This window comes from Amblyraja radiata, chromosome 6, assembly GCF_010909765.2.
Source record: "Amblyraja radiata isolate CabotCenter1 chromosome 6, sAmbRad1.1.pri, whole genome shotgun sequence".
Classification (NCBI taxonomy): Eukaryota; Metazoa; Chordata; class Chondrichthyes; order Rajiformes; family Rajidae; genus Amblyraja; species Amblyraja radiata.
The window spans coordinates 15,071,207-15,082,627 of NC_045961.1; the positions used below are offsets into that span (position 1 = coordinate 15,071,207).

General features: G+C 45.6%; 1 protein-coding gene across 1 annotated transcript in view; it reads right to left on the bottom strand.

Moving 5' to 3' along the window:
- The window catches only part of irs2 (insulin receptor substrate 2), a 45,592-nt gene extending 39,418 nt beyond the window's left edge, over positions 1–6,174 (bottom strand). Inside the window, exon 1 of the mRNA XM_033022213.1 lies at positions 2,672–6,174. Within this exon, the coding sequence (XP_032878104.1) occupies positions 2,714–5,875 (3,162 nt within the window). The 5' untranslated portion in view covers positions 5,876–6,174 and the 3' untranslated portion in view covers positions 2,672–2,713. The remainder of the gene's footprint in view (positions 1–2,671) is intronic.
- Between the last annotated feature and the right edge of the window lie 5,247 nt (positions 6,175–11,421).

Consider the following 11,421-nt stretch of genomic DNA (forward strand, 5'->3'; position numbering starts at 1 on the left):
ACATAAAACAGTACAGCAGCGGGAGAGGTCCCTCAGCCCGATGAAAGACACAAAATGCTGGAGTAACTCAGCAGGAGCATGAGACAGCATCTCTGGAGAGAAGGAACGGGTGACGTTTCGGGCCGAGGCTCTTCGGACCGATGAATATGCCGACCATGATGCCAATTTAAACTCCACATCTGCCGGATGTATTGTACATCCATATCTAACAACTACATGCCTCTTTACCAGTGCCCTCCCCCACCCACTACAAATTAAAAAAGATGCCTAACCTGACAGGTTTAAGCAATTGTATTGCTCCTCAGCAGTAGAAATTCAGGTGGATGAACATAAGCAAAATAAAAGGAGTAGCTGGATGAACTCAGTGGGTAAGTCTGCATCAAGGTGGGAAATGGACAGTGAACATGTTAGGTTGAAACCCATGGACTGAGAGAGTGGGGGGGGGGGGGGTATGAAGTAGCCAGTGTAAAGGGGTTGAGGGAGTAGTGGACAAGAGCTAGCAAACGATGAACGCGATGAACCAAAGTGTATCTTTTCCACATTATATACCGCCTGCCTTATTCTCATCCATTCAATGAGCCAGCCCATGTCCACCTGAAGCTTCACTGTGTCCCCATCACTCATTGCACCACTCAACCTGATATCATCAGCAAACTTGGATAAAATATATTCATCCGAATCATTGTTATAGACAACGAACAGCTAAGGCACCATCACTCTGCCTTTGCAGCAGTTCACAGTTCCAGCATGAAATTGACCCAAATACTCATCATCTCCAATTTCTGTCCATTATCGAATCTTCAATGCATATTAGTAAAACCGCAATCAAATCCTCTTTTAAAAATCTCTATTTGACACATTGACAACCATGTATATTTTAAATACAACCTATAGTTCCCCCTTGACTATTCTGTTCGTTTCAACCTCAAAACTCAAACTTATGAAATGTCCCTTTCATAAGTCCAAAAGGGACGTTATTATTTTCAAAGTGAACACTTCCTTCATCAGATGATTCTCGCATTTCCCTGCTACTGATGTCAGGCTTACTGGTCTGCAGTTCTCAGTTTTCTCTCTTCCTTGTTATATAACAGGGCTATAATTAGTAGCTGCCATTTTTGGGAACTATTGTAAAACTTAGACATGAAGAATCTTTAGAATTCTGAATAACACTGACCTTCCATAGCTCAGGTTTCAGCAGTTTTAGTTTTGTTTACAATAAAAGATTACGTGGTATAGTGAGCATAAATCTTTTTTTTAATGTGGAAACCAAATGCTTTGGCTGAAGGTAGACAAATATGCTGGAGAAACTCAACGGGTGAAGCAGCAACTATGAAGCGAAGGAAATAGGCAACGTTTCTGGTCGAGACCCTTCTTCAGACTGGTGTGAGGGTGGGGGGGGGGGCGGGAAGATGAAAGGAAGAGGCGGAGACAGTGGGCTGAGGGAGAGCTGGGAAGAGGAGAAAGTAGGGACTACCTGAAATTAGAGGTCAATGTTCATACCGCTGGGGTGCAAACTGCCCAAGCGAAATATGAGGTGCTGCTCCTCCAATTTACGGTGGTCCTCACTCTGGCCATGGAGGAGGCCCAGGACAGAAAGGTCGGATTCAGAATGGGAGGGGGAGTTGAAGTGCTGAGCCATCGGGAGATCAGGTTGGTTATTGTGAACCGAGCGGAGGTGTTTGAATTGTTGATGTTGCTGATTATTCATTAATCTTGATGACAACGTCACATATCACAGAGCCGACTTCAAAATACATCGGCAAAATAATAATCGAAATACTTATTTTGGATTTAACCCACCAAGAATCATCCTCACCCCTTTTAAATTTAAGCACAATCTTAAATGAAAGGTAAAACACAAGCGGGACTGTCAGCTAGTGGAATGAGGGATCAGAGAGGAGGAATAATGTCTGAAGTGATTAGTTTTGTCTTGAAATTGTTAATAAAGTCATGGAATATGACCCTGCATACTGGGAGAATGTGTTGTAAATATTCACATAAAAATTTGTTCATAATTAGTGTTCATCTCTAGAAGATGCTGGGCCTGTAACGCCAGTTTAGTTTTCCATGATGGAAATAAACTTGTTTTTGTTTGAACTACTCGGTCAAACTGAAACCAAAAGATGAACTAGCAGGTGTCCTTTTCAACGTATTTCTAAGCTAGACTACAATATTTACCAAGGCTCATAGCACTTATGTTAAGGAAGAACTGGAAGTGATTCCAGGTGTATTAACACATTTCGCTGTTGAGAAAATAATTGTCTGGGTTTTCTGTCGACTGAGGTTATAGTTTTCTTTTGTTTTAAGCGTAAAACAAAGCGTGAGACAGATGTCAAGATTAAAATGTCAAAGCAATGACTAAACCATTCCAAACCATATCTGAAGTAGGGTCCCGACCCAAAACATTATCTATCCATGTCCTCCAGAGCGAGGTGCTGCCTGACCCGCTAACTCACTCCAGCACTTTGTGTCTTTTTTGTGTGGTAAAACAGGCATCTGCAGTTCCTAAATCCTATCTTGCTTTTCCTAATTAATAAATCATTGGGAACATTTGGCAACAATGGGCCAAAATACAAACTGGATCCTCCTGGTTATGGAGTATGTTCAGAGCTAGTCAATACTTAGACAAAATTCTTTGACATCATCATAAATAAGTATAAAGTTAACAAACCTTCAACAGCAGCTGTTTGGTCAAAATTCTTTGACACAAAGTCTATGGTGGTATATGCACCATCGTCAGTGAAGTTGATATTTCCTTGCGTTGAGGCGTCAGTTGATATTGTGCCACTTTCTCATAGCTCAAGAAATTGTCATCCCCTAAGCCCAAGGCAACATAATTCAGGCCACTTTGAATTCCAGCTGAGGTTTTACGGCTGATCGGGCTTCCTTGAACCGCTTCGGCTTCTTCATTCTTTCTGAGGGAAACGTTTTCAAATGAAGCTGAGCTGTGTCTCTTGGGGTCATGAGCAAATGAAGGTGAAACAGGCGTGACAGTCGTTGTGGAAGAGAACGTCTCCGAGCTGTGGCGTCTGCGTCCCTGAGGGTTGGCGCGGATAACTTTAGCACCCCGGTTCGGATCGGGTGCCAAGCTTGGAAGAATGAAAACATCTACCCCAGGCATATGATCTATCAGGGAGAGTCTTTCCATCCCGGTTGTGGGGCTGTCCACTTGTTTTGGAGGGACAGGCAGAGGGGGTGTTGTCGCCATTATAAATGCCATTTCTGTATATTCCGTCTCATCTTCTGAGGGGTGGGCGAGACAGTTGGTTCCAACCTGACTTTTCAGGAAAACATCGACGGGGAGATTTCTGCTGGGACATGACACCGTAGACCCAGTTATTGTATCAAAGGAACTGATGGAAACAAATCCATTCTTTGGTGACTTTGAGTTGAGATCGACATTCATGTAATCAGATACTGGCAAACCTTTCTGGACATTTGCAGAATCCGGAAAAGATAAGGAACTTTTATGTGGCACAGATGGTGCAATGTATGGAAATTTGTTGCTGAAATTTATACTGACATATTCCCCTGGGCTTTTTGGTTCAGGCAATGAAGCAGGTTCATTTGGACTCGATAGTGTGTTGGCTCGTAGCATCTCCAGTGACAGTCTGGAGGGTCTCATAACTCTTTCTCGGTGGGCTAAACCATCCACCAGACTTTGCCTAACTGGTGAATGTGCAGCTTGGTTTACCACAGAAGGAGCGCCACACTTTACGTTCAATGCTGGCTCTTCAAGAATCACACCATGTGGCAAACTCATCAGAACATAGTGATCATTTCCCCCGTCCTTCTGGCAATGAGGCTTATGAGACTGGGGGAATGTGTAAAAAGAGTCACTGGATCTGGGAAGTTCTTCACTAACAGGGAAAAAGCAATCTGGAGGCGTAACTGATGCACAGTGATCAACAGGAGACATATTCATGTATTCGTCCGAGGTGAACTTCCCGTCAGAACTTTCTACCAAAAGCTTTGACCCGCACCACATTCTCTTGTATTGACTGGTATCAGGTAAGCAGCACCCAGTAGGAGAAATGTTCTTGTATCCACTTACATTCACTTGTGAATGTGATCGCGGATTAATTATTTGTTTCGGTGCAGAGACACTTTTGGGGCTCATTGGCATGTAGTCATCATTTTTGTGAGGAACATTCCCCATGCCGTGGGTCATCGGCATGTAGCCATCATCACCAAGGTTACTGCACCCAGAATTCTTTTGGGACCCTACTTGAATGTCACAATAGTCTTCTGGATAAGGATTGTAGGCTACGTTGGGGGAGACTGGACACGACAGGTGTTCAGAATTGCCAATGCAAGTAGCTTTCATTAAAGTATATGCATCTAATGAAACAGAAGAAACCTGTGAAATGGCTCTCTGTCGGCAAGGTGTTGTCAGGGAATAGGTTCTCTTCCGGTAACTTTTATCAGAACTTTCATCCCTTACAATGTGAGAACAGCCGAGCCCACACCGGCCACTAGCATGCCTTTCCATTAACATGTAACCATACAACCCATTGCATTCTCGTACAGGCGGGGTGTAGGTGAGGGATTCTGGAGTGTTGTTCCTATACCCCATGTACTGCCTTAAATCTCCAGGACTGGAACCGTATTCATCAAAGGAAATAAACCCTCCGTCACTTGGAGAACCCGAGACAGATGCATTAGCGCTGGATGGACGAGCTATGGTGTCTGATGCAGACCCGTGGCCACTGCTGGAGGACAGGCTCACTGGGCTGGTGGCGGATAAGGGGGAATGAGACACGGGCATGGACATCGACTGGCTATGGTGAAGAGAATTGGGCTGCATCGCCCTGGGGTTTTTCGACATGGTGTTTAACCGGCTGAAGTGTGTTCTCGCCGAGCTTGGACTGATGGGGCTACCGGTCATAGACTCTAGTCTACACACGGAGCTGTCTCCTTCGCTGGCTGTCCTCGTACGACTCGGCACAATCTTACCAGCATGAGATGGGGTGGCGATGCTGTCAGTCCTCGACCTCCTATGTAGTAACCCAGCCTGGCTGGGGGGCAGGTGGACCAAGTGCCGGCGGCCGGGCACCGAGATGGGATGGGAGCCGGACGACTGGCTCTTGCTGCGCGGCCGGAACTCGCACAGCTCCTTCATGGCTTTCATCGCCTCCAGAATGGTTTCGTGGATGTGCTGAGCCACCACCGAGTCGTCCACCTGCATCCACAGCTCGCCGGGCCCGGTGGACGCCGACCTGCCCACCTCGATGAAGAAAAAATTCTCCGAGTGGCCGCAGCGCCTGATGTTCATCAGTTGCAGGCTGACCGAGGGCAGCTCGCAGTTGAGTTTCACCAAGCCCATGCTCTGGCTCGAAAGGCACAGCATGTAAACGCCGCTGAGATTCCTAACTTGGCCCAGGCCTTTAGGCTTCAGGTTGACCTGCCACACTTGCTTGTAGAGGGCGGTGGGCAGGGGGCCGTAGTCGCTGTGGTCGGTGTAGGGCGGCGGAGGCGGCGGCGGCAGCAGCGGCGACGAGGAGCCAGAGCCCGGGGGCAGCAGGTCGCTCAGCGCCGTAAACCAGCTGTGTTGCTCCGGCTCGCTGTCCGCCGCCACTGCCAGGTACTCGTCCTTAGTGTAGAGCGCGATCAGGTACTTGTGCTTGGCGTCCGCTCGCTTGTTGATGCTCAGGCAGCACTCCAGGGAGACCACCCTCTTGGCCGACGACTTGTTCCTCCACTTTTTCTCGTTCTCGTAGTACTCCAGCCTGGCCGGGCATCCGCCGCCCCGCTCCCGCAGCACGAAGAACCTCTTGTGCCCGTGTTTCTGCTTCTTCAAGTAGCCGCATTTCCTCACCTTGGCCGGGCACAGAGAACCAGACGACCCGCCTTTCACTGTTGGCGGACTCGCCATTCTTTTGAAACAATGTCCTTCCACATATATACATGTAGATGTGAAACGCCGTGAGTGTGGGTTTGTTTGTGTTTTTCTTTTCTTCCCTTCTCTCTCTCTCTCTCTCTCTCTCTCAACGCTCTTCGTCTTGTTCTACGTTCTCTCCTTGTCGAAGTGGGAGGGCGAACAGTAAATATCACACACACACATTGACTGGCGAAAAAGCAAAACAACATGTGACGTCCCTAACACACGCCAGCTCTCCAGTGAAACACAGAAGGTGCGAGGCGGGGCGGGGAGGGCGAGAAGAGAGGGAGAAGAGAGAGGGGGGTAGGGGTAGGAGAGAGAGGGGGAGAGAGGGGGGGAAGGGGGGGGAGGAGAGAGGGGAGTGGGGGGAGAGGCTGGAACGAGGGGGGGAAAGAGGGAGAGCGAGAGGGGGAGAGAGGCTGGAACGAGGGGGGAGAGAAGGGGGAGAGAGAGGCGGGAAAGGGGGGAGGAGGGAGGGGGAGAGAGGGTAAGAGAAGGGGAGAGAGAGGCGGGAAAGAGGGGGGGGGGAGGGAGATGAGAGGGAGGGGTAGAGGGGGAGGTGAATCCCCGCCAAGGGTCTCAGCCGCAGTCAGACAGAGAGAGCCGCCTGGGCTCAAGGTAGTCTAACACAGCCCGCTGCGGTGAGGTGCTCCCGCCCCACTTGACAAACTGTCCCGTTTACATTCAAAACAAAATAATGGCGCATTTTATCGGTATCAGATAAATATCTGGACCATTCCACAGACACAAGATTGCTACTCTCTTGTGGTGTTTGTTGTTGTTGTTGGGATTCTCTGAGCACGCAAGGTATTGCAGTAGGAATAAGTAGAAGTGAGCAGTTGAAAGTTGGTGGCCATTGTGAGACAGGGAGCCCCTTGTTTATCGCCAGTGCGTCAAGTTGAATTGGAAATGAACAGTGTTTCCATAGTTGCAAGCGCAGAGTTAGACGCGGGCTGGGCACACCCACCGCGTTCAAAGGAGCCGGGGAAAACTCGCACCAAAGTTATATTTCGCAGTGTTCAGAGGACTAAAACAGCCACCTTTCCTATTCTACACGGCGTCTGGCGCTGGGATAAGCTTGCACCGAGCTGATCTCCTTTCCCTGCCGAGCCACTGGGATCACGAATCTACAGCAATAACATGGCTCCGTTTAGAAACATAGAAAATAGGTGCAGGAGTAGGCCATTCGGCCCTTCGAAACCAGTACCGTCATTCAACATAATTATGGCTAATCATCTACAATCAATACCCCGTTCCTGCTTTGTCCCCATATCCCTTGATTCCTTTAGTCCCACAGAGCTAAATCTAACAGAATGTTTAAGAAGGAACTGCAGATGCTGGAAAATCGAAAGTAGACAAAATGCTGGAGAAACTCAGCGGGTGAAACAGCATCTGTCCTTCGCTCCATAGATGCTGTCTCGCTGTCTCATTGTGCATTTCATACGTACTCTGCTTGCAACGAATACCGATCTAGGTCTAACTAAATATAAGTTAAATAAAGCCGCCGTAACTATCGCAAAGGGATTTGTGTGGGTTTTTGTTGTTGTTGTAACATGCAAAGAGGGCGGGTATACTTTTTGGCTGAAAGGCATGAAGTTATTGACGTGGTTCGCTGAGCGAACCTGCAGTCCTGCACGTTGTTTACCATCTGCCAACTGGCAGTTCAAAGCAGGATCCGTCGCAGACAGGGCAATGAATATAATCTCCGGGCCAAATAGATTACAAAAGAGCAGGGTTAATTTGCAATCGACTCTAAAGATTTTAATTCAAACATGGAAATAAGCAGATAGACGACACACACTCCCCTTATCCTGGTTTACACGTGAATTCCACGTTAATGTTTGCGCTTGAAGCTTGATGTGACGTTAATGCTAATATCCCCTGACGTTAGCAAACATGGAGTCACTGGTTTTTAAATGTTCACGGAGCGTAAACCCACGCTGAATGCAATTAAAGTAAAAACAACTCGCACTGCGTTACAAAATGTAAGAAGCACTTGAAACGGTAAAGCATAATCGGCTGCGGATCAAGTGCTAGTGCATTAGATTAGTCTGGAAAGGCACTTGAAGGTCGGCTTGGTTGACCGAAGGGCCCATTTCTATGCTATAGGATAGACACAAAAAGCTGGAGTAACTCAGCGGCTCAGACAGTATCTGCGAAAGGACTCAGTGGCGCTATAAATAGTGGCTTCAATGTTCAAAACTCCCTGAGAAACCCAGAAAAGTATTTTCAAAATAGGAAATGATAACATCGGATTACTAAAATCTTGGTCAAAGTCATGGGTTTTAAAGACCATTTTCAGGAAGAAATAGGGCACACCAGAGTCAGGGGACTTATTAGTATAAATGTCTGATTAATAAAATATTAATCAAGGAGATTTGATTAGTACGGGTGTCAGGGAGGAGGCAGGAGAATTGGGATAGGAAGGAGAGATAGATCAGCCATGATTGAATGGTGGCGTAGACTTGATGGGCCGAATGGCCTAATTCTACTCCTACTCCTTATTGCTTAAAGGTTTAAGGCATAGATTTGTGGGGTGGAATGATTAATTCCAAGGATGAGTAAGAGGCAGGATTTGGAAGGGGTAAATATCCCACAGGGTTATAACCCAGTGGAGTTTGCATGGAGAGTGTGAACTTTTCAAGTCAAGTCGAGTTTGTTATATGCACAAGTACCGTGAGGTACAGCTACAATGAAAATCTTGCTTGCAGCAGCATCACATTCACAAAGACTCAGTAAACACTCAAAAACACAAATTATATGGAAATTACACACATTCTGCAAGAGTAAAAGAAAAAGGTTTAGTTTAGATATACAGCGCTGAAACAGGCCCTTCAGCCCACCAAGTCCGCACCGACCAGCAATCCCCACACATTAACACTACTCTTCATGCACTAGGGACAATTTTACATTTATACCAAGCCAATTAACCTTTGAAGTGTGTTCAAAAACAAAGTGCAAAACAGATTTTGACAAAAGGTATTGCAAGAGGAGGTCCGTAAGTGCTCCATTGCAGTTTATATAAACATAGATTAGTAATGTGGCTAAAAAACAATAAGGTTATCAAATGTTTTTATGACGTAGGCACAATGCGTTAGTGTGCATTACAATTAGATCACATTATTTTAGAGGCTGGGGAGGAAGGCAAATTGGAGGAACAGCACATCACCTTGGGCAGCTTACAACCCAATGGCATGAATATTGATTTCTCTAACTTTAAGTAACCCTTACATCCCCTCTCACTCCATCCCTCCCCCACCCAAGTCGTACCAGTTTCAAAGGCGTCTTGTTGAGTCTCATTGTCTGTAACTGGTTTTCACCAAGCCCACAGCTAACAATGGCCTGTTTCGTTTATCATTGTTACTTTTTTGCATATCTTTCATAAATGTTTTCTATATCTCTCTACATCACCGTCAATATCTCTTCTTTTCCTTCCCCCTGACTCTCAGTCTGAAGAAGGGTCTCGACCGAAACGTCACCTATTCCTCTTCTCCAGAGATGCTGTCTGACCCGTTGAGTTACTCCAGCTGCTGTGTTTATCTTTTATTTTAGAGACTCCGTTTCCTACAGGTTTTTATGTGGTTGGGACCTAATTGTTTTGTATGTAGAATGCTGGAGTCTAGTGAATTGATGGAGAAACAGAGAAGAATAAGACGGATGAGTGCAGCATTAGCATAAACGGGTGCTTGATGGACAGCCCCGACATAGTGGTCTCTTTCTCTGCTTTTTGAACCACGATGAATCTGAGATAGGCTGAAAATTGTGGGATGAAACTCGAGCACCTGGAGGAACCCACACAGTCCCAGAATAACATGAAACACCACAATAGCAGCTTTCAATCACCACAATGACAGCATTCAAGGTCAAGCTTGAAACTGGGTCTCTGAAGTTGTTGGACAGCGACACACTTTAGCATGCTAATAGTTGCTGCTAAGGCTGGAAGATGCAATTTGAAAATTAAAAAAGCGGAACAGATCATGTTAGTCTGTACCCCAATGGATTGGTTTGACACCTGGTTTAATCAGTATTTGTGTCTTGGCCCGGATGATTCGGGTGCAGGCATCTTTAAAGATGTCATCATAATTAGATCATGTATTTTAACTTAACCTTGGTGCATCCATGTAAAGGCAGATTCTTGGTGTAGGGGACTATTTGGTGAAAAGTGAAAACACATGGAGCTGTAGAGTCATACATCATGGAAGCATGCTCCATCCCTCTAACCTCTCCTATTCATGTACGTGTCTATATGTTTTTAAATATTGAAGCTTGGATAGACAGAGGCTTGGATACTGAGCCCTATTTTGAGGGGCACAGACAGGCTCTGGAGGCAGCCTGGACTGTGTAACAAGGTCTGTGAATCATTCACATTTTACATGTAGAGATGCTTTTCATAGTCAATAATATACATGTGCTTGAAGATAAGGCTGAGAATGCAGAAAGATTCAATGCTGAAGTGAGGGAATAAAAAAATAATCTTACTCACAGAAATCATCTCCTATATCTTACACTCCCAATATGTAGGAAGGAACTGCAGATGTTGGTGTACACTGAAGATAGACACAAAATGCTGGAGTAACTCAGCGGGACAGGCAGCATGTCTGGAGGAAAGGAATGGGTGATGTTTTTGGTCGAGACCCTTCTGAATAAATGGGGGACGTTTCGGGTCGAGGACCCTCTTCTGATAACTGTCATAGAAACCAAAGGCAAACAGGAAAGCTCGTTTTTTTTGTTTTTTTTAAATATTTATTTTTATTAGAAGCAATTGTACAAAGAGAGAATGATCGACATAACAGTTATACAATTTTCTTACTGCTTCAGTTTTAACATTTTATGAACTAATAACTAGATCGGAAAAAAGGAAAAAGGAAAAAAGGGAAAGAAAGAAGAAAAGAGAAAGAAAAGAAAGAATTTCAAGAAAAACACGAAAAAGAAAAATGGAAAACCCCGTACTAACGACGGAGTGAAAGAAGAGGAGATATATCCCACTGCCCTTCCATACGCCCGCTCACCCGACCCTAGCGTCAGCTTTGAGTTTGTGTTCAACCATTATGTTGTTGAAGAAATTCAATAAAGGGAGACCATATTTTTGAAAATTGATCTGGTTTGTCAGTCAACACAAGCCTTATTTTTTCTAGATGTAGTGTCTCAGTCATAGGAAAGCTAAAATTAACCTGTTTGCAGTGGAAATGGAGAAGTTAGACGAATATTTCGAATATTCGAATATTCCAGATAATAGACAAACAAAAATGTGGCACAAGCAATCAAAAGAAGTTGGAAGAAAGTGTGAGTGATGAAAATGTTGCGTGCAAATCCTATCAAGGCATTGTAACATTGGGGAGTTTGTAGATCATGGTGGATAGGTCAGTGAGTGCAAGGATTTAATCTCAGAGCAAGCTGGAAAGAGTACCGAGATTTACAAGGAAGTTGGGGCAGGAACATAACGTGATCACGAGCAAGAATGTTAGTGTGAATGAATCGCTGGTCGACGAGGACTCGATGGGCCGAAGGGCCTGTTTCCGCGCTGTATCTAAACTAAACTA